At 40.8% G+C, this 24,462-nt stretch overlaps 1 protein-coding gene across 1 annotated transcript in view; it reads right to left on the reverse strand.

Moving 5' to 3' along the window:
• The window catches only part of ALK (ALK receptor tyrosine kinase), a 307,024-nt gene that overhangs the window by 165,054 nt on the left and 117,508 nt on the right, over positions 1-24,462 (reverse strand). Inside the window, exon 4 of the mRNA XM_066546309.1 lies at positions 968-1,169. Within this exon, the coding sequence (XP_066402406.1) occupies positions 968-1,169 (202 nt within the window). The remainder of the gene's footprint in view (positions 1-967; positions 1,170-24,462) is intronic.

A 24,462-nucleotide genomic window follows, 5' to 3' on the forward strand; every position in this document is an offset into this window, starting at 1 on the left:
TTTCTATGAGTTAGGTTATCTCCTGCAAGGCTTTTTATTGCACATTCTCCTTTTGCTACGGGAAGGTACAGAATTTGCTACAGACAGTAATCAGATAATTACATCTTGTTACGAGGACAAGCCAGCAGGATTTGCTATTAGGAACTCTCTAATCTATCACATCAAAACAAAGAACATTTGAGATGTTTCATAAAAATTATGCTTCCTAACACATTTCACAACAAAGGTAAGAAATAAAAATTTTAAATAGTCAGTATATAGAGCAGGTAGAACATTAGCCTCACATATATCCAAATTAAATTCCGAGTTACTCTACTCCTACAACATCTTGAAATATTTACTGTGTTCATCTCCTGCTGTTTTGCTGCTAACAAAAATTTAAAAGAATACACAGGAAGTCTGACAAGTTAAAACATCATCAAGATTAATTGCACAAAGAGGATAAAACATTTCAAACAGTTGCACCCTTGAAAGATCAAAAGCTTTCCTCCCCTGCCAGTAGTTCTGAACAGCTTTATGGGCAAAAAAAAATCAGAAGTGAAGACGAAACTGAAAATGTATGCAGGCACATGAAACTGCAAAGACTCAGTAGATATTCTAAGCCCAATAGTATACGTGGGTTAAGAAGTAGTAAAAAGCAATCACACAGAGAGAATTAAGCAGAAAATCTTTAACCTGAGGATGAGTACCCACACTCTACCTGTACCTGCAAGCACTGAGAATAAATATGGTGTTGACTTAGAAACTCAATTACCTGGATCCAGAAATTTGCTAATGTTTTGTATAATAAAATAAGCACCAACCTCCATGTTCTACGATATTTTAGACCCATGCCAGACAAGCATCTTGTCAGTGGCATGTCCTGCTCCCCTCAGATGGGCAGCATGCATTTTGTGGCACTATGGCTACACAGTCGAGTGATTTTTCTCAATTCAAGCTGTGAGTCAAACGAGGGGATGAGACTCACCCGTGTTTCTCTGGACTCTCCTCTGACAGGATTTCGCTGCTGCTCTCATCAATGGGATGGACACGAGCAATATATTCTCCACTCTGCTGGTAAAACTTGTACACAGCCACTTGAACCACACATTGATCACTGTTGCTCCTCAGCCAAGGGCTCAGGATGGTGGGGCTCAGCCTCTCTGATGTGTTGAGAAACAGAAAAGAACCTGGAACAGAGGATGCAGCAAGAAAGCTTTAACAATTAGAAAAACCTCAAGGCCCCCTAGATTACAGATGAATAATTTCAAGTTTTATGTCTCAGCTCGTTCTGCAGCCCTTCCATACCTCATTTGCCAACTAGTTTGGAAAGCTTGCCCATTTTCTATTAAACCTATTAGGATTAAAGCAACACTTCAAGTCATCTCTGAATGGTCCAAAATAAAAATTATATTACATTTAACACCCAGAAGACAAAAGCCCACACAGGTGATTAAGGAGTTTTAGCTTTAGATTCTTGTCTTTAACCCCTCAGGTCTGGTTCAGACCCAAGTATATTAGCATTGGTTCTGCTGGATCCTGATTTACAGCTCTGGTATATTCATATTTATTTAGAATACTTTATACTGTATCTAGTCCTCTCACCCAAATAAAGAACACCAATTCAATAGCTTTTCTTATGCTCTTCTATAAACAGAAGACTGCAGCAGTTTTAAGTCTAATATTAGAGACAGGATAAAGGTCTGACACAGTTTCGTTTCTTCAGCAATTCATTCTAATGTATTAATTTTATATGCAGCTAATCCACATTAAACATTTCATTATTATCCACTACATTGACTCCCTCGGCCTAATTCTATTTCAATACAATCTGAGGCTTATCCAGTGGGACAGAGGTAATGTATTTTCATCCCATTGCTGCTCATTTCAGGTGAGTCAAATGACTCCCTTTCGGCAGCTGACTAATTTATCAATTTGTCCACAGAACAAGCACACTGGAGCCTGTAGCTGGCAAATGAAAGGGACCAACCCTCAGAGCAAGAAAAAGCATGATATTACACAAATTCTAGCAAGACTGGTCAGGAAATGAAATCTCATTGTCTTGATTACCTGTAGCGTCCATTAATACAGCCTGTCTGTTAAGACTGAAAACATGCAGGTCTCATGAAGAGTAATTTCATTGAGAGAGAAATTAAGGCTCAACAGGGCTGTAATTGAAGCTTATTTTTAAATGTGCATGAATTTCAGCCAGAGCAGAAGCTTGTTTTTGAAAATGCCAAGGTTGCAGCTTCAGAGAAATGATCTCCTACATCACTGAGCATGGCTCATATGATGTCCAGGCTGTCTAAGGAATACTGTTGAGGAGCTACAAATGAATCCTTCTCCTTTTCACCTCAGTGGGTAAGCTCTGGAGCAGGAGGTGCAAAGCAGCCACTCTGAGCTCCTGCAGCAGTTCATGCTCCTTCCATGAGGCATCTGGTGAATAGTCCTTATTTGATTGTCCTCAATTCTCTCCACTGAACTGAGAGTCAAGAGCTCAGATTTTAACAGCTCACAGTCAGGTGCTGGTTTAGAACACAGGAACTGCACTTGTGTTCACAGATGTCCCCTCTGAATAAGTCTGATTTGGCAAATCATCCCAGGTCACACAAAGGGCAATAACAGAAGGGCTACAAATGAAAACTGGATTCCTATCAAACACTGTTTCCCTCACATACGTACATTTATCATACACAGCATTTTTTATATATTTGTCAAAAAGTGTTCTTGACATTCACACCACATTAATGACATCTAAAACCAGAAAACATCTATACTGAAAGAAACATTAAGAAATACATAAAGTACAGCCTGCTCAGATGTCAAGATTTTAAAACAGAGGAGAGCAAAATGCAGTCACAGCTTTTCTTCCTTAATAACAAGATTCCTGTGTCTAAATAATAGTCTTTAATACAGTTGCTAATGGAATTGTTTGATGAATTTAAACGAAGTTTTTGCCATCATTTTTGTTGGTCAGTAAAAGGGAAAAAACCTCAACAACACAAAATCCAGCTACATGTATCATCCTTCCCTGTCTCTCCCTTTTGTTGCAAACAAAAGAGAATTAGAGCAGTAAATCTTGTGGCTTTAATTTTACTATCCCCATAAGAACAATGAAATCTCTGACATGAAAGGGAGCAAAGAGATTTCTGCTGGTGGCAGAAAGACACTAAGTGTTGCAATAATTGCTGATGGTAACTTGCCAGGTGCAAGAGCCATTTGCACACCTTACTGCCTTGCAACAGGGAATCAGATTTTAAAAATAACAAACAAAGGCAGCTCTCATTCCCTCTTTTCTTGCAGTAGAGTTCTAAATCAAGGGAGCTGCCAAGGATAGTTCCTCTTATGCCCTGACTTGAGGTCAGGTTTGAATCATCAATGAAGTCCAGTAGTAGGCCAGGGTGGCTGCTACAGCAAATTTGTGAGTCACAAATCTCCTTTGTTCTGACTTCTTTATTTCTACTCTCTGTCTGCAGGGCTCACACTGTGCAGTTGCAGCTTATTACTCATCACATGGCCAGTTGTACCTACTGGTGTATATTGCTACAAGGAATACAGTTTTGCCATGGTGGGGTTACCCCAGCACACTCTGCCAGGATGCTGTTCCCAGGAGGACACAGCTGCTGTGAAGTGGTAATCATTGCAGAAATCATTGCAGAAGGCACAGCTCCACAATGGATTACTCTGTGTTGGCCTCACCACCAACACAGTCTTGTCAGAAATGTCCTCCCACTGCATACTTTTGGGGAGATCACCTACCTGGGCAAATACTAGAGCTAAAAGAGATTGATTTTTTTATAATATATACATGTTTGTTTTATTTTAAAAGACGAGGGAATAAACTCAACTTTGTTCTTGCTTTTGAAAGCTCAACTACCTCACGGGTGACTTCATTGTCTGCAGCAGCATTCTCCTTCTGCTCTTACTGCTCTTTTAGTTTGTAAGTGCCAAGCAAGGAACTATCAGAGTATCACTTAGCTCTGGTGTTATGGGAACAGTTTCCCAAGTTGAAATGGAGGTGCTTACTTTAATACCACAGACATTTTCTTATACAGCAGAATTTGAAGATTCTGGGATTAAGGCACGGCACCCACAAAGGAATAATTAATGAATCTGACGTGAGAAATGATAAATTCTGAACAGAAATCCGTATGCTTCTCCCTTCCCTCAAAAGCACAACCTCTCAGGCACTGCCTGACACTGTTTCCTGAGGTGCTCCCCCACAGGATCAATATGACCACCATTTCCAGGTGGACTAAAGGGATCTCCATTTCCTTGGACTAAAGGGATCACCTGGAGATCAATTCCACATCCCCGCCAAGGGATACAAGAACATTCTATTTCACAGCAAGAGACTTTCTCAGCAAAACCAGAAGCTACCTGTTCACCTGTATTTCCCCACAGTGGGAATCCATGTGCCAGGCTTTGAGATCATTCTGTAGACTGTATGACTCTAAGGTTCTAGCTAGAATTGCCTTGCCATTATTTTCTCCTATTGGCTTGCAGCTCTAATAAGACTCTTGGGATCCCCCTGGGTGAATAGAACAGAAAAAGCACTGCAGCTTCCACCAAACTTCTGCTGCTGCTTAGGTACCAGGGGACATAAGCTGAGATGAAAGGTGCCACCATGGTTCAGGCTGCCAGTGTGACATTCTGCTGCTCAGGACTCTGGAGGGTCTGTTTTTTATCACAAAGATCTTCACCAATGAGTCACTGCAGGACCCTTTTGCTACAGGTTTTTAATTGGACCCTAGCTGCACAATGTGATGCTGATATTGAAGAGATGCAGTTAAAATAATGAAATTGTAACTAGATATATATAATGAAATTGTAACCCACACATCCAGGCACTTAGCACTTCTGGGGTCCTGAGGACATTCATCATTATCACACCGAAGCCAAGGTTTGCAGAGGGAACAGCAGTCAGTATTTTGCTCCCAATATACCCATGTTTGTGTTATATGACAGAAGAGCTACTAGCTGATACTGCTCTGTGGTGTTCCAGAAAGTGCTGGTCTAAATGCAAATACTTTATTTTTCATATTCCCTCTAAACACTCACATACTGTGTGACAAACCTACCAATAATATTCAGCTTCTAATGATAATTTTTCCCTGCCTATTTTAAATAGCTGTAGTCATAAGGCAGTAGTGTTACTCATCCTCATATGTTGTGTCTGATAACATCTCTGGCAACTTGCTGTCACTTCAGACAAACACACATGAAAAGATATTTATGCTTTAAGCACAGTAGATTATTGCAGTTGACATAAAAGGAATATTACAAGACAAATTAATATTTATCCTGCATGAAAAATTGCTGTTGATCCTTTGGAAACTTGTTTACAACATTTTAACATTCATGTCACACAAAGGGAAGGATGGTTTATCAGCTTAGTAGCAAGATGTTTTTGAGGTGATGAAGACAGCTTCAAGTTCTGCTGTTCAGGACTAATGAGGTAACAGATTATATATAAACAAGAAAACTGATGTTAAAGTACTATGCAGGCACAGACACACTGAACAAAGCACCTGTCCAAAAAAGTTTTCAAATGAAGAAATACAAACTGGAAAGCCTACTACTTAAACCCACATCAGCAACAAAGCCCATTCCCACAATCCCTGGCCCAACATCCTTATCTGATGTGGATGCACAAACCACTTGAAACTCATGCCAGGGAATGCTGAAGCAACCCTGAGATGCTCTCAACACAGAGCCATTCCTCCGGTAATGCCATTCCTGAAGGTAAACTTGGAGTCCTATTGCAAGCTCTTTGAAAAGCTGGTCATCTGCAGCTACCCAACAGCTTTGAATGCACCCTGCTAACTGCTCATATCCTAAATCCTTCCTGCTCAGTCCTGGGGGAAAAGCATGGACAGAGCCAGGTCAGGTTATTCTGCTCAACACCTCATGATGCTCATCGAGGTCAGTGCAACCCCATTGCATCCTTGGACCTTTCTGAGCCAGCAGCCCAGGAAAAATGGGTGGAACCCAAAAAGACAGCAGCCTGAGAAGTCACATTGGGAAACAGGGGTCCTCAGCAAAGTTTTCACCTCAGAAAATAGCAAACAGCTCTTCTGGGACAAATACATTGAGGCAATTCTTCAGCTTGCAGCTGAGGTCTAGTATTTCCAGCATGTGATGGGGCTGACCTAATGAAGAGCAGCTCTGTGGAGAAGGACCAGGGAGTCTCAGTGGGTGACAAATTGACTGTGAGCCAGCAGTGTGTCCTCACAGCCAGGAGGGCCCATGGGATCCTGGAATACATTGGGAAGTGTGGCCAGCAGGGCAATGGAGCTGATCCTGCCCCTCTACTTGGCCCCACCTACAGTTCTGTGTCCAGTTCTGGGCTTCTTAGTACAAGACAGACACAGAGCTGCTGGAGAGGGTCAACAGAGGCCACAGAGATGGTGAGGGGTTTCTCTCTCTTGTGAGAAGAGACTGCAGGATCTGGGCCTGTTTAATGTGGAGAAGAGAATACTGAGAGGGGATGTCATCGATGCATGTAAATATCTCAAGGTGCCCAGGGGATGGTGCCAGGCTCTGTTCAGTGGTGCCCAGAGGATGAGGAGCAATGTCTGTAAACTGAAACACAAGAAGTTCCTCCTCAGTGTGGGGAGGAATTTCTTTACACTGAGGGTGGCAGAGCCCTGGCACAGCTGCCCAGGGGGGCTGTGGAGTCTCCCTCCCTGCAGACATTCAGAGCCCACCTGGACACGCTCCTGTGTCACCTGCTCCAGGTGACCCTGCCCTGGCAGAGGGGTTGGAATGGATGATTTCCTCAGATCCCTTCCAACCCTAACAATTCTGTGATTCTGTGAAAAGCAAGACTCAAAATACAGCTAGGCTGACTTAATCTGATCACACTTATAAAGCAGCAATTTAACAATCTTTGCAAAACTGATAGATTGTTATTCTGAACATAAACTCCATCTTCCTACTAAAAGGATTTTATTACCTTTCACGTACAAGTTCAATACTCTACCAGATTAAATTAGAGCTGTAAAAACTATTAACAGTCAACGTCTGTTGGGGACTGTACAGTAGAAAAAAATTATTTAAATCAAGTTTTATAGTCTTTAGAGATGCTGACTGGAGAGAACATTTCCACTAGTATCACAAAACATCCCACAGAGCTGGTCTTTGCATTCTTCATTTCACACTTGACTTTCAAATTAACTATTCAAGCAAAACTCTCGTAGCAGGAGCTCAATAGCTGGCAAAAGCCATGAAAGAACTGGACACTACCTGAGTGACAACATTAAAGAAAAGATTCTGTTATACTTTTTCTGGGCTTATATACACAGATTTTCTAATTGCCTCATCAAGGCTCCAAAATGTGCTGAATGCGAAGAATGTGAACGGTCTCCAGTGCTGAGTGCAATGTGACTGCATAAGCACCAGAAGATTTGCAACCTGCTATACTTGCCTTGGACTTAAAATTCATGGAGGTAACAGCCTTTGAATTATTACAAAATTTGGAGCTGAACAATTCTTAACCATCTAATTATGGTAATTGGATGATATCTTACCTCTCTGGGAGTCGATCAGAGTTCTGCCATTAGCTGAAATAGAACAGGGATTTCACTTCTAATACCAAGCAGGAGTGGGAGCACGTTTCTCTGAATGATGCAAGAGCAATTCAGAAGCTCTAATGAATTCATACTAACTCTGGTGGGCATGTCATACATTTTACAAATGGACAAGTTAGGGCAGACATTAAACAACTGCAAACAGCATGCAGCCAAGATTGGTATCAGAGCTGAGATCTGGAAGTCAAAACTCTTTAAAATTATCTTCTATTTCACGTATTTTTCATTTCCTAAGTATAAAGGGGAAGGCCAATAATCCATCAAAGCAAAATAAAGTAAAATTTTGTCCTGTTACTAAGGCATCAAGCAAATCTGATTTTCCCCCTATAAGTTCTTCTAAATTCAATGGCTTCACTCATATAATCTTGTCCCTCAAACAACTAATGTTCACTGCCACCCCTGGGAACTGCAGCAGTGTTATAGAAACGTGATTTGAAGCTAGGAAAGACAGGAGTCCTTCGTTTTCTCACACTCCAGTCCCAGAAATTTTCTTTATTATTTTAACTATTCTCTTGGAGGCAACCTTGAAGCTTACACACAGAGAGAGGAGTCTCCTAGCAGTGACCTCCACACAATTCTTTCACAGATTTCCCCTGTCACTTCCCTATGCTCAGGTGCAGCACGTGAGCTGCAGTCCAAATGAATACCCCCTAAAGATTTATTACTATTTATCAGTTTAAACTCCAATAATCCCTACATAGTCATATGGAAAAACTGGAACTCATCACAGTACTCTTTAGACAGACAACAATAAAAGATGTTTTTCTCACAAAGCAGTTTAGATCCAGTTTTTCAAAAGGAAAGTCAGATGGAAGAAGAAGAAAACAATTAAAAGCTCCAGGTATTGCCTTCTGTAACAAGAGCTAGAGCCAGATGCTGTTACAGCCCAATTCCTAAATGACTCAGCAACGTTTGCTCCCAGCTAAAAAGCACTGAACTGAAAAAAGTAGTTAGTTAATTAAAAACTTAAAATTCAATGCTGAAATTAAAATCTTTCCTTGAGAATGACAGAAGAGTCTTTAAATAATTCTGCCTTGCACAGCTGATTAACCAACATGCATCTTCTCTTTTGCTGCTGACAGAGGCCAAGAGCAGGCTGCTTTTGAGATGCCTGTTCTGAGATGAGAGGATGGGAGAATTTTCTGTCATCGTGAGCAAGACAGATCTAAAGGGAAAGCTAAGAGGAAGCTGGTCCTGTCAGTAAAAACAGAGAGGCAGAATGCCTGTTCAGGAGCTCCATGTGTGCAGTAGTTAAGGGGAAGGTGTGAAAGGAAGCCTAGTGCTGTGCCTCTAAGTTGCTGTTTTGCCCTCGAGTGTGCTTATTCCATTACAGTCAGGAGGCTGGAAGCTTAAAAATTAAGTTCAGCAATACTGTGACGCACAAGTACCTGAATAAAAATGTGCCTGGAACAGAATTGCAGCTCAGTGATGTCAGAGACCACGTTAAACAAGTAGTTAGTACTGCAGGTTAGTCCTCTGAAGAACTAGAAAGCCACAAGAGAAGGCACCTAATTAAATCTCTGTGGTGTAGCCCTCCTCCTTCTTCATTCTCTGTCAGGATTAAACTCATCACACAGAAGCTGCCATTATGTCAGCTTTAAGTGCACAGGAGTCATAACTCAGACCATTAGAGAGCTCTGACATTGGTCCACAGATAACCTACATAAGATAAATCATAACAAGATGATGCATTTTAAGGTCTCATACATTTCAATTTGTTGTTGTCATCATCTTCTCCACGTACATGCATGTACATCCATGCACACAGTGCCAGCAGTCTATTAGCTGGCCAGCTGTCACTGTGAGTGGTGGGAAATGTGATGATCCTATCCAGAGCTTGTTAAATGCTTCATAGCATAAAGCATCTGTCACCAAATCCCTGCTCATCCTAAGGTTCAGCCATCCTTCCTCCATCTCTAGTCCACGCCATTTCCATCCACCTGCCTGTCAGTAACTCAGGTATCACTCTGCATGCCAGTTTTCTTTGGCAGACCCTTTTGACTTATCTTTTAGCCCTAGAGGTTCCTCATACTTTCTGTGCTTTCCTAAGTCATCATTGCAAGAATGAAAAGGGAAGAAAGTGCCTTGGCACGGCAGTTAGAGGATGGAAAGAAATGCAGATGGCAGAAACCTTTTGAGGACCCTCTGCTCTCCTGTGAAAGCTGTCCTGGCTGCTGGTTTTCCTCTGCTCACTCAAAAGCCCCACTTGACATTCACGTGTAAGAAAAAAAGCAAGCTTCACCCACATGCCTGTTGTCAATGAGCAGACAAGCGAGGGGACAATGACCTTTCCCCTAGGTGTGACACAGAGTTAGACTTTCTCTGAATGTTGATGGACATGCTGAAAAATGCTGAGGCAATCAATGACAGAAGAGGATTCCACCAGCTTACACAGTTTCTGTTCCCTGGGCCCTCAATAATTTATTTGTTCTCCAATAACACAGTTAAACTTCACACTTAAGATAGCATTTTAGAAATTCAAAACACTGCAGAAAAATTAAATTATTAAACCTCAGAACGCTAAAGATCCCTTTTCCAACTTGAAAAATACAATACGAAAGTGAGGGGCTTGCCTCATAATGTGGTAAAATCAGGCATCACACAGGATTAGTAGTCTAAACTGCTCAATTGCCAACAATCTTATTTATGATGGCAACATATATTTGAAAGAGCTAGTTTCATCTGCTTCTTGCTGTTAACTCTTTAATTAAAACTCTACCTAATCTGCCTTTCCTGTGAAATAAAACAGATTCTCCTTTCTATTCCAGAGACAGGTGAAGGAGGGACAATGGTTCAGATGAAGGCTACATGTCCTGGTGGGATGAGACTGGACTCAGCTGTCTGCTCTTGGTTCTGGCCTCTCAAAGAGCTTCCAGTACAAAGAAGCAAACAGCCTATCCACTGCTGTCACTGTTTTAAAATGGGATCACTGAACCAGAGGAACTGGAAGGTCCTTCCATAGGTCTCCATCCAGTGTCCTGCCCTAAGCAGAACCATCACTGACACTAGAGGAGGGCAGTTACAACTTCACTCAGCCAGCTCTCAAAAGCCTCCAGGCATGGAGATTTGCCAGCCTCTCTGGGCAACCTGTTCCAGCACTGCACCCTGCTCCTGGTGAGTCTGTGAAATCCAAGCTGGACCTCCCAAATGGGAAGCTGCTGCCACCACCTATTGTATCCTCTGCTATGGTGGAGAGGTATTTGGCTTTACCTTTTCTGTGTCTCTCTGCTGGGTGGTTGTGGCCACCTCCAGCTCACCTCTCCCCAGCCTAAGCCAGCCCAGCTCCCTGCAGCTCTCTGAGGGGGAACATCCTGCAGGCCCTGAACACACCCAGCCCCACTGGGCCCTGCCGGTTTCCCCACATCCCCCTTGACCTGGGAAGGGGAGCCAAGGGAGCCAAGGCCAGACACAGGCCATGTGTGGCCTCACCACTGACCAGTCCCAGAATACGTAACTTCTCCCACCTGGATAACCATCCCACCTGGATGTCTCCCTCCTATCTTATTTTGGATGGCTGCCTACCCTATTTGTTATGGGTTGGGTCTTCCACAACCTGCAGGTCTTCTTCAGCAGGACTACTCAAGGCCACCACTTCCCAGCCTGGGGAATGGGATACTGCATCAGCAAATCCTGGTCAAAAGAAGAGCTTATTACTTCTGATGGCTCCACAAGGCTCCTGTTAAGACATTCTTCAAATTTACCAAGGCCCCTCTGGAGCAAAATTTTGCCATTCACTGCATCAGCAGAGTCCCCTCTCCTTTCAGTGGAGGATCACCTACAAATTTGACCAGTATCTCATTTTCTAGGTCATGGCTAAGAATACTGAGCACTACCAGCCTCAGTTCTGACTCTCCCAATCCTTGCTGCCCTTTCCTTGAACTCATGCTATTACATGCTGAGGTCTGTAAAGGCAAAGAAATGCACTGAAATTCACGTTCCCAGTATCATTTGTCAATAAAATTGCTTTAACATGTACCGAGGAAGACTAATGGATTATTTGGAACACTTCATTCCCCCATGGGCTTAGGAGACTCATTGAAGGCCAGAGCTCTTTACAGAGAGTACCTCAAAGTCACTGCACCAGAGTTCAGGAGAATGAGGGAAAGGACAGCTGGCAGCTACAAAGAGACAGACAGTGACAGCAACACACATGGAAACAAAGAGGAGCTTCAGTCATGTCGACAGTGACCACTGAAGCACAAGTAGCTCAAAATGTTTTTGCTACATGACAAACCATAATTTCTGTGCCTTGTCTCCTCAGTTGGCTTTTCTTATTGTGATTGCACTGTGATTCACTTGAAAATTACATTTCTGCTGAGGAAGAGCCATTTTTTCTTTACTTGTTCTGCAAACTGCCTATCACACTTTTGGGCTCTGAATACTGTGAACTGACTGAAATAATAAGGACACTACTTTTTCCAGCAGTGAAAGTGCTGGGAAAAATCTCCACTCTTCATGCAAGCAAATACCCCTGGGGCTTCAATGTTGGTTTCACATGAGTACAAACTGTAGAAGTTCAAGCTCTCGATGCACATTATGGAAGAAAGACTGTACAGCTCTTTTGCTCTAAAAACAAAAAGCATGGCCACAGGGGATCTGCCCACTGAACAGGGCATGCCAATCATCTCACATGTTGCAATCCTACCTTCAGCATGACTTACAAATCAATCCTTTGTCTCAAGAGAGAAATGTTTATCTTAAAAAACAAATTTTGACAGCAAAAGGCCTAACTATAATGGAGGAAGGGTACATGGAAATTTAACTAAACAGGACTAATCATGATACATCACTTTTGATACATGATACATGACTTTACATAGCCATGATACATGACTTTTCTTCTTCCAAAAAGAATACTTAAATGTCTCTGAAATGTCACCACAGAACTAACTAAGCATTTCTACCTCAAAAAACAAAGTGCTACATAGATTGTCAGGGGAAAGGTAGTTCAAGGTGTATCTGCAAAGATATACAAAGCTCTTGCAACCAAGTACATTCACTTTTCTGCCTTACTGAAACTATCTAATGAGAAAAAAAATCAACTAGTCAGACTTATCATTCTGCTGGCATCCTGAACAAATTACCTTTAGCTCATTGACATTCTAATTTTCTAGAAACAGGCATAGTTATGCTAGAAAGGTTATGACTTGTGTATTTATCTTCGTTACAATTATTCTATGCTCTTTTCACTTCCATAAGATATAGCATAAATGAGAAATCCCATTTTATTTGGTTTTTGCTAGGTGCAGAATGTAAGAATTACTGTCTTATTAAAACACTATTTCTCTACTCTAGTTTTAGTCTGGAGATAACAGAACAAGGAATGGATGGCAGGGTGAATTGGAAATGGATTGTGGCTCATAACAGGGATTTTACACAGCTTAGAATGACAGTCTTCTTAAGAGTTTAGAAGCTGGTTCTGCCCAACAGAGAAATTGCAGCTGATGGTTTCAGTGAGTCCCCACCACAAAGCCACTACAGTTATCAGTACCATAGTGAGCCATCTCAGTGGTAAGCTGGTGTAATGAAACTTTTGTGGTTCCTGCACTGCAGACACACTGTGGATTTTGACCTCAGTGCTGCTTCATTCTATCTGCACTAAGCCCAAATTGCCCTCCAGTGCTTATCCCTGGGGAGCAAAGCCCCAGTGAATGTTACTGCTGGATAGCAAGTGCAGGAGGTACAGAAGTGATTCAGGAGCCCTGGCATATGAGTGGGGACAGCTTGCCTTAACACAACTATCCTCATCCTCAACTTCCCACCCTGGTGACAGATGACTTTCCTGCTAGTGGAGAACAAGTGGAAACACTTCATTTCACAAAGTGATGCATTATGGTAACTGGTGCAGTATTTTATGCAACATGGTACAGATAGAATTCAAAAGTAAGCAGAGTGAATTTAAGGTACTTTTGGGAAACCACCCATGTTGTTCTTAAATTCACAGTGGTCACTGGTGTTCTACAGAACAGCAAGGAAAGATGCTTAAGCCTTAGTTTTAATAAGGCTACTTTTAAAAGCCCATACTGCAAAACATCGTAGTAATAAGAGAGGAGAGATCTTACCTGTTATTTTTTATACTTTTACATCATTCACATAATTTGCCTCCATTTTGCATTTCACCTGCAGGTCACTTTTCTTTTCATGATTGTGCTGCCTTCCTTTCCTAATTGGAGGCATTAGCACAAGGCTGCCAAGTCTTGTGGCAAGGGATGTTATTTAAAACCAGACAAGATTCAGCTTTCTTTGACTTCAAACAAAACCTTATGACCACCTGTCAAATGATCCAAGGTTCAACAGACCCATGTTTTTTTGAAAGCATCACTTGTGGCCTTAAATCAGCCTGGCAGCCTTTTTTTAAGGGTGGAAAATAAACTCCCCTAGGAATAAGCTAGTGGAAGCAGCAGACATGTGAGCTGTAACACAACAGTGAAGAGCAGAGAATTCTCCTATTTCCAATGACATCCAGCCACACAGGATTTACTGCTATGGCTTTTCAATAACCCAGGTCCTACAGAGAGTGAATGTGCTATAGACTGTTATGAAGTGGTTGGCAGAGACTCCATAAAGGTTACAGGAGATACCCAAGCTTCACTGAATAATGCTCCCTCCCTCTTTGCCTTTTAGATTAAAAGAAATATTGCAAGGTCATATGCAGCAGAAATACACTGCTGACAGCACATCACAATGTAGGCTCTAAAAAGCTCACAGGTGTTTGTGCATGTATGTCATACCTGACAGCATGCACTCTCACAGCTCCTGCAGGCAGCACTTTTCATCCCAACTGGCAAGGTTTTAATGGCTTTTCTATTAAACTGATTGTTTTTGTTGGATTTTTGGGGTGTTTTTTTATTAACAAAAAGGGAAAACAACACGTCTTTTCAGTTCATTACAAACATGAACTGCTCCTGAAGGGAACATGGCAGACACTTGTACCCTGAGAAAGCTTTCAAACCATTTCCATCTCTGAAGATGAGCTATTCAGGGTATTTAATTTAGTTAAGTCTCACTATGGCTGTAAGCCCTTGTTCTAGATATGCAGATAGATATGGTTGATAGGTTTTTTCCTTTAGGAAAAATGTGCAAAAGGAAGCAAACAGAACTGCTGAAACAGAATAACTGTGTTCTTTTGGGAGCCTTCAACACTGAACAACTACTGAATTTTATTGTTCAGGGGAATCCCGTTTTTCCTATTAAATGTAATCATACACCTACCAACATGACTCTCGCATTGGGGGAAAAGATCCAGTAGTCACTTTCAACTTCTGGCATTCTTGTAAGAAAATTAAGTGATTTGGAACTCTGAACAGGAGATGGAGACAGAAGAAAGCTGGTGAGGTGCATGAAATCCGCATCCTCTCTCCAAAGCTATAATTCAGCATTCCAGCATAAACAAATGAGATGCGGAATCTTCAAACTGTGATTTGAGATACTTGATGTTCAAACCTCTGCCAAGAACTAAACACCCTGATATGAAAGCCAAAAATGACAGGACTGATTTACAGTGACCATCTCTTGCTATGCTTTCTTTATACACTGTATCCTTCCAAAACAAACACTTACAAACATGTCAGTGAGTTTTCACACCATTTTTCAATTTGCATAGAAAGTAGAACTGAAGTCAGTACAAGCATAGTGACTGGATCTCATACTTAAGAAGTTTAAATAAGACCTATTAATCCTACCAGCTCTTTTTGCAGTGACCCTCACCTGGCATCCCTTTCTAGCACTGTTTCTAAGACAAAGGCTTTCACATGCAGCAGATACTCCAAGGATGGCTGCTGGTGTCAAGTTTGAATGGTAAATAAAGTTTCATTATTGCTTGTCTAGTGAGTGTGAGAGACATTATTTGAAAAAAGCCATATGGCACATTTGACTGATTTTGCAAAGAAACTAATGTAAATCCACAAATGCTTTAAGGATGACCCTGAAACAAATTAACAGAATCACAGAGTCGTTTGGGTTGGAAGGGACCTTCAAGATCATCCAGGTCCAATCTGCCTGCCATGGGCAGAGACATCTTCCACTAGACCAGGGTGCTCAAAATCCCAATCAATCTGGACTTGAACACTTCCAGAAACAGGGCATTCACAGCTTCTCTGGGCAACCTGTGCCACTGCCTCACTGCCCTCACAGGGAAGAATTTCTTCCTACTAAATAATCTCCATCTGCTCTCTGTCAATTTAAAACCATTACCACTCATCCTACCACAACCTTACCTAAAAAAGTCTTTCTCCATCTGTTTTGTAGGCCCCCTTTAAGAACTGGGAGCCACTGTAATAATGTCTCCCAGAGCCTCAGCATGAATAATGTTGTACATATGCTTTTCTCCTTTAAAATGCTGTATAAGCTCTACCACTTTTGAAGGTTTCAAATACAAATTGCAGAATGCTTCTAAATGGAAGATTGTCTTCATTGGAAATGGCAGACAACTAGAGCTTGGAAACCATTTTATATCATTGCACAGCCTACAAAGCCAATAAAATGCTCTTTTGAGGAAATACTAACCTGGTACAGCTAGATGGAAATCAGATATCACTTTGTATTAAGGTAAAAACATCTACTTTGTGGTAAATGAAGTGTGCAAGACCCAAACCACACCAAATAGGGTGGTGAGAAATGATATATAAAGCCATAAAAAACAACCTCCTTGGTCCTATACAGTTCAGTCTGCAATCCTTGAAAAGAGAGCAATACACAGAAAACACAACTTGATGCTATTGCTTGAAATATTAAAGTGTGTTCAAGGGTTTGAAAACAGCCTGCTATTTGAAGATCTTAACACCTTGTATGGGAAAGATGAAGGCTGATCAAGGATCATGGTTCATAAACAATTGGAACATAAACCAGTTTGAAATATAACAACACTCAAAAGAACCAAAATATTTCATATTTTCTAGGAGGGTTAAGTACTGGGTAAAGCTAGCACCACCTACACTATAGCATACAGAATAATCTTAGCTTCATAGAAGTAATAGTGGCAATTTGTTCCTTGGCCTCTAGACTTCCAGCAGGGCTATAAATTTATGACAGATGCTTTCTGGTATGTGGATACTCACCCAGACAAAAACAGAGTTGCAGCTGCCATTTATTTCCTGAAAATCATCCTAAAACCTTCAGAGCTGGTTAATGTTGGCCTTTGTAATTCAGATACTTTTAATGTAGTACCCTTCCTCCCTAGCGAGCTGCTTCAAAAAAATCAAATAATATCTGTCTTTCCATTTTGTCAATGATGTAGCCTCTCATGGGTGCTGACACTTCCTTCAATTTTGCAGTTATTATTTCAGATAGATTAGAAAGATCTGTCCTACCTTAGCCCTCAGCATATCAGCTGAGACTTAGGACTATCTCAATTATAAGAGAACTGTCATTTTTGGGGGAAAAATGCTCTAATGTCTGTCGTAGTTCCTTAGTATGATGGTCAGGTTGAAACTAAAACCTTTATACAGTGAGAAAACAAAGACACTTCTAGCCCAACATTTATTCTCCTATGGCTAGAAAATTACCTGCTTCAGTCATGAATAAAATCAATCTTTATCTTCTATAAGCAAAGGAACTATTCCACACTTTCTCTCTCCCTCTTTTAGCATTCACAAAGTACCAAGCCTGGTGACTACATCACTCCTTGTATGCACATGCCCCTTACTGCAAGGAGAGAACAAGAAAACACCATAGAGAACGTGTGTGTGCTCGTTCTGAATGCTTCTCCTGCTCCTTTTCTATATATATATATATTTTAATCTTCCTAATACATAAGAGGATGTACAGTTTGAAAGAAGAAATCAGTGTTTTTTCATGAAAGCAAATAATATTTTCCAGTCAGCTCTGCTTACACCTCACCATGCATGGACCACTCATGGTGACAGGGGACTGCTTTGTGCTGCCTCGAAAACAAGACAATTACAAAGTATCTGAAAAATACGGCCTCCTATGAAATTACACTGTAGTTAATGAAGCACAGATACTGCCCCTAAAATGGAAAGAAAACCAAAAAAACAAAACCCAACAACCCAGAAACCTGTCTATTAGATGTAGTAATAATCTGGCCATGAAATGATAAAGGTTTGACAACCCATAAATTGCAAGCATTCAGTTGGGCTGCTGGGAAATTGCTTGCATACAAGTCACCTCAAATCCAATAACCTTTCTTGAAAGTTTGATTATAAGTGAGATTATAACTCTATTATATTAATCACTGCAGAAGAAGCAGACAAAAACCCCCATACCAGACAACACCCTAATTGAGAACAATAAGAAAGATGAATAACATATGGTGGTTCACATAGGTGCCATGGCACTGTAATTGCTAAATTTAATTAAAGGGAAAAGAAGTTGAAGATTCTGCTACTGCTGTGATTTGCATATTTCAGCTCAAAAAAGAACGCCTTTCAAAAACTAGACTGTACTGAAATCAATCCTACAACAATAACAGCAAAAAAGGCAGAGCATTTTTGGATAGTAAATGCCAATATGAATTTGCAGTGAATACGCATACACGACGAGAGAATTGTTCATAAAAGACACAATAAATATTTTGCATTTCTGTAGCACTTTTCATCTGAGCTTTAAAATATAATTCATAACAGATTAATTCCCACATAATCAAATGCCACACAGGGATTTAATTTACTTGTCCAGAAAGGCAGCACATTTTAAGAAAAGGCCAGCAAGCTTTTAGGTATCAGGTAACCCTATGAAATAGGGTAACAAATGAAGCAGCTTTTTTCCAACCAAGTCACATCTGAAGAGAGAGGAACATAGCCCTGTTTCAAGACCTCAGCTGGTATCCACAAGTGTCTTTTAGCAGAATATGTCTGCTGCTTAGGCAAAAGAAACAAGACTCTTTTGCACTCTCATAAAAGTTAGATTACAAATCCTCAGAAAGGGGGAATATCCTTGCACCTCATTGAGTCATGTCCTCCTTATGGCAAACACCTTATACACTGCCTCACAGACTGGCACACTTTGCTCTGGGGAGAAAGAAGGACATGGCATCAAAGTCCGGGCACTGATCATTCAGAAAGCACCACTGCAACTGCTCAGAGATGTTCTTCAGAAATGTGGCCACCAAAATCAATGGAGCAGCTGAACAGACACGGAAGTGTCTGGCACACAGACACGAACGTGGAATCTCTCTGAGGACTTTGTACAGCTGAATTACAAAGGTAGTAAAGCAGCCCATGAGAGCATGCAAGACCTACAGAACAAGACACGACCAAAATCACAAACATTTACACTTATTCTAAGTGGAAGCATGAGACACTAAAGTTTTGTTTGTTGGTGGGCTTGTTTCTCAAAATACTGTTTTTCAGTGTTTTGTTAAGCTAAATTTTTTAAAGCCTAAACAAAAGAATGCCTTAAAATGAACTAGGATTAAGCATACCGCAATTATTAGCAGGCTAAACAGCAATATGCTTCCAGGACACTGTGCTGCCTCCAGCCAAACCTCATTATCCTTCTGAACCCTAGTTAGGGAATAAATGGATTGACCTATTTATTTCATGTCTAAATTTTATTAGAGGATTAACTTATTTATTTAGCATTCAGAAGTGGCAGTAGCAAAGGTATTTGTATTCTGTGAAGTGGTCTAGGAGAGGTAAAGGGGATGACTGAATGAACTTTGCTGATGGAACTGGATGGGTGAATTCCAGCAATCAATGTCAGTTCCTGTATGTATCACTCTCTCAAGAAAGCACCCTGCAGCTTTCTTGATGGCCTTCCACGCTCATTCTTAAATCGCTGATATTTAATTTGCATTTTTCTTATCTCCAGTTTTAGTATTTTTCCACCTGTGCACAGTGGTTTCTCTTTAGCTACTTACTTCCGTGCTTGAGCAAGCCTTGCTGATACCCATCATCTCTACCAGCATCTAAATCCTGCTTGCCACCATGATCCCTCAATTTCCTCCCTCTCTCCCTTCTTTGGGATTCAGCCATGAAATCAAAGATGAATCAGATACCAGACATACACATTGTCATCAGATTAAATTTATCACAGCTGCATGTTACACTGCTTGTAATGAGGAAAACTGAAGGGGGGGAAAAAAAGGGAAAACATCATGAAATATCAGACAACTGCCTAAATTTATCTCTGGGACCAAGCTACAAGCCTAATAAATGCATAATAAAGTGTGTAGAAGCCAAGGCTGTAACTCAAACTGTGCTGGCTACCAGCAGCAAACACAACCTTTGAGGAAGTACAGCTACCATACAGCTCAAGTCTCTGCATCCAGCACTTTGTGGTCTTTGGAGAAATTTTTCTTTTTGCCCCCACATTTCACTTCTAAAAATCAGAACTAGGCTTTCTTTAAAACCTTTGTAAGACAAGAAAACAGGGAAAGCAATAAGAAGTATTTCCTGATAAATAAATGCAATCCTGTAATAAAAATAAATAAATACTTGGCCTCATCCAAAGGGCACTGAAATTTTCCATTTCAGCATCTGGGGTTTGTAGTCTTCTCATTAGCTTCAGGAAACTTTGAGATAACCTTTTTTTCATTTTATCTTCGACAATAGAAGTGTTTTTGTAAATGACCTTACCTTTATTAGTAATGCAGATCCTGGAAACCACTATACTACAAATAATATGAATCATGAAATATCCCTCTGATGTACCACCAGATCAGGCAAGTCTTGTTCTGTTCTATTTCAAATACAGATGGTCTTTGAAGCACACCTCATCAAGGCATTTCTAAGGTGCATATTGCCATAACTGAATAACATAGGAATATTCTATTAATTTAGTCATGAATAATCTGCAAACAGATGGAAAAGTTCTACAAACACCTTTTTCCCCCTGGAAATGATTTGAAGTGCTCTTTGTGTGCAATATAGATCACTCTTTAGGAAGTACGTGTTTTAGAGAAGTCATTCTTAATTCACTGTTTGAACTTTTATGTTTGCACTGAAATGCAAACACATCCTTGGACTGGATGAGCATTAACTCTTCAGAGATAACACTCCTTCCTAGGACTGGCTGACTGCAGCACTCCTATGATACCCAAGGAAATATAAAAGATGCAGCTCACTCCTAAGAACAGACAAACAGAGGGAGACAGTTAAGCCATAATACAAATAAGGTATTTCAAATAGAACTATTTAGACAAGCAAGCAACATGCTTAAGATAGTGTTTGTAGAAGCATTCAATTCTACATTCTTCAGGTGAGACACTTCTCATTATATCACGGCCATCTTATTACTGAACACCTTTTCTTTACCAGAATCAGGGTGCAAAGCACTGACCTAATCCTGCAAAACAGGCTTTCCTTTAAAATCCTCCTTACCAAGATTCTCTCCTACAAAGCTCTCCATGACCTGCTATGGATTTGGTCCCATGAGTCAGCTATGAGCTACAAGTTTTTGTTGCTCTCACAGTTCCTTGGGCATGGGTGGGGGTCACTGCATTTTTTATCTCATATCAAAGTAAAAGACAAAATTCTTGGAAACTGTTGTCCTATATTTTTTTGGAAGAAACTGGAATAAATGCAGTATTCACAGCCAATTTCCCAGCTCAAAGTATGAAAAATCAGTGATTTTCTTAGAACAAGTATATAGGTCAAAATTTTAGAATGTGTCCCAACACATTACCTTGCTACCGTGAATCTGCCCTAAGGACTGACTGACGGGGCACCTCAGAATCTCTGGTTTCACTGCTGAAACCACCAACAGGGTGGCCAATTAGTGCCAGCTCCTGTGGACAGTGCTTTGATGGAAAATACAGAGCTCTCCAACACTTTTCCCACTGACCATCAAGCACCCTGCGGACAGCAATGACTTCTAGCCCCTGGTGATGGGCTGAATTTGAAGAGTCTGAAAAGGTCCCACGGCCATGGCAGACCTCGTGTCTCGCGGGTTCTGTTGATTGCCGTCAGGACAGAGAGCTGCTCCTGCCAGCCTGCTGCTCCCAACACATCTGGGCTGCAGGGGGGCAAAGAGCACTTCTCCAAGCATTTTGTTTTGTTTCAAGCTCCCCACTCAGGAAGTGATGGAGGCATCAAACAGAAGCCTTGGCCCGTGGCATAAATCAGAATTTGCGTTAAGTAGCTAATGTCAGCCTTGGGGGGAGGGGAGGGAGAGGATGAAGTGTTCATTTCCAGAGACCAGCACATGGTTTGTGCTTCAAAAGCATTTAAAAGAATATAAATCAAGGCAGAATATGAACCTGCAGAGCTAATTCACTGCCTCACTGTTTCATTTCAGTTGCATCTTTCTCAATCTCCTCAGCCAGGTAACATGGCCTTTCCTTGAAAGTTACACAACAAATCAAATAAGTGGGTGCTGGGAAGCAAAGAAGAGAGGAGGAGAGGTAAAATTTATTACTGCCTAAAAGGGAAGGTGACTCATAAGAGAGTGGTATTAGCAAAGTGACAGTATGAGACGAAGAGGGAGCGCTTTGAACTCATTCTAATGATCTAATGACTAATAGAATCCATTAAGAAAAGCAAGGGCAAGATCTTTTTCACTGATTAACGTTGTACCTTATCCATGTTTTTAATAAAAAAATGTAATCTATACTGCTCCTCAGCTATCTGCATATTTAATTAAAATGCTGAAAGCTTGCAGAAAGCATTTATTTCACTCCATCAGATGATATAGTGAAGTATCCTACCCTTCACCATGGATCTGGAAGAAGCAGAATAAAGTAAGAAGGAAGGAAACTAAGGAAGAGCTGTATGTTAATTAATACAAGAACATCTGTTGGCTTAGCGACATACCTTTAAAGTATGGTGTGTGAAACCCCTAGACAGATACAAGAATTTAACCCCAATATTTTATGAAGCAGATGTTTTCTTAAAGCCAGAAATATTATAAAATAACCAAAAATATTAAAATTCTGCTCTTAGACTTCAATGATGTATAAACAAACGTAATTTATTTTTAGGGGAATACATGAACCTCATACAAACAATCACAATATGTTAAAAAAAAAACCTAACAGGCCAACTAGACTCCACATTCACCATTTACTCTAAAATTGCACATAAATCGTTAGTGCCCTCAAACTGAAATTAAGGAGCAGACTCACTTGATGTCTATCCAAGTATTCTGCAGTCACTTGAAACTGAGTTTCTGCTATCAGAAGACACACTCCAGTGTGAGAGCAGCTAAGGTTCTGCTGAGCACTGAAGAAATACCTTTCCCGCTCAGACTGACCCACTGCAGTCATTCATTTTAAAAGCACAATACATTATTAAAATAAATTCAACTCAAATGAGCAGCTGAGCTACTTCTGGTTCAGAACAGCAGCCAGAGGCCCAGATCACATTTCACCTGGTTGCAGCTGAACTGCTTGATCACAGTCTTGGCTGCTTTGAAAATGGAAGCCTCTTGCCAAGGCAGAGTTCAGCTGACTGACTCAAATGGTGGTGTGCCAAAATCCCTGTCCAGACACACCCCATCCTTTGGGGTCCTGGCCACTGGAAACATGGAAACATATTCAGTGCTGGCTCAGGAGACAACTGCAGCAGCTGCAATCAGAGGGATTTTTAAAACAGGTATAAGGGGTACAAAAAAAGGGCTTGCTATTTGTTTGCAACTGTTTCAACATTTCACCAGGGGCTGCTTATTATTCATAGATTTTGTATTTGTACATTCAGACCACAATCGTGACTTTGCACAGCTTTGAGCAAATCACTGTTCACTGAACACTTGCCTTTTCTGTCCCTTTTGAGTTCTTTTGAACACAATTGACCTACTCTGGGGTAACACTGGCATATTCTGAAAGACATGACTAAAGGAGTTATCTAAAATATTAGAGATTTTATGTTTAATAACTCTTAGAATAACAGAGAATTTCAAAGAGAAACTCAGCATTAAACCAGTATTTTTTAAAGGATTAAAGAGGTGATTCTGACATTCTGAACACCAGAGAATCAACATGGGACAAGTTAAATGGCTTCAGAGCTGAGAAATGAGTCTTACAACATGATAGAGAGGAGCTGGGTACTAAGGAAATATTTTCTCAAGAGAGAGGAGAGTGAGCCATGCTATATAATATACACTGAGAAAAATAAAGGCAACAAAGACTTCAACTGTCATAAAGGTAGGGTAACCATAAATAAAAGATGAAATAATTGATAAATAGAAAGGATAACACGAGCAACTGATTCCAAGACAAAGCTCAGTCCCAAATGACATGCAGGAAGAAAATCATGGCAATAGGGGCTGTATGAAGACATTTGTTTTGGCAGTGACACAGAAAAGCTTGCAGTCATAACATCAGCTGGTCAGCTGAACTTGGGACTGCAGTCAGGCACCAGCTGCGGTGGAAGGCTCAGTGCTGCTCTGACTTCACAACTGAGCTGGACTTGGAGCACAGGCAGAAATTTCAGGGAGTTGGTACCTGGCTACAGCTCTCAGTGCCAGTGGCATGGCTTTGGGTCAGGCTGTGAAAGGAAGCAGAGCCTGGGAGAAGTTTGACTACAACCATTTTATACGGAGTCTTGACCTTGGCATCTTTTAAAGCAGTTTTTTCATAAGGTAAATAACACACATTTTCAGCCAAGTAATTAATTAATTTTCAGGATAACTACTGTATAAAGGATAAACTGAATGTGACCTTTCTACCCTCAAAATCCTTTTCCTATATTTCAGTTTCTTGAGATTCTCACATAAATTACAAGTGCAATCTACTGCCTTTATCAGAAACTTGACTTTTTTCATCCTCTCTCTTCAAAAAATTGAAACATTAAAAACTTTGACAAATTTTAGTATGCCTTACACACTGCCACTCAACACAGCAAGCAAAGCAAATGGCAGTCATCTCTCATCAAGGTGTACTTTTAATAAATAACTTCCCAGAACCAATGCAAAGATTACTAGATCAATTTCTATCCACTACTAGGTCGGATGATGAAAAAGGTCTCCTTTGGCCTCAAAATCAATTAACTAATTT

The sequence above is a fragment of the Molothrus aeneus genome, chromosome 3 (assembly GCF_037042795.1).
Source record: "Molothrus aeneus isolate 106 chromosome 3, BPBGC_Maene_1.0, whole genome shotgun sequence".
Lineage (NCBI taxonomy): Eukaryota > Metazoa > Chordata > Aves > Passeriformes > Icteridae > Molothrus > Molothrus aeneus.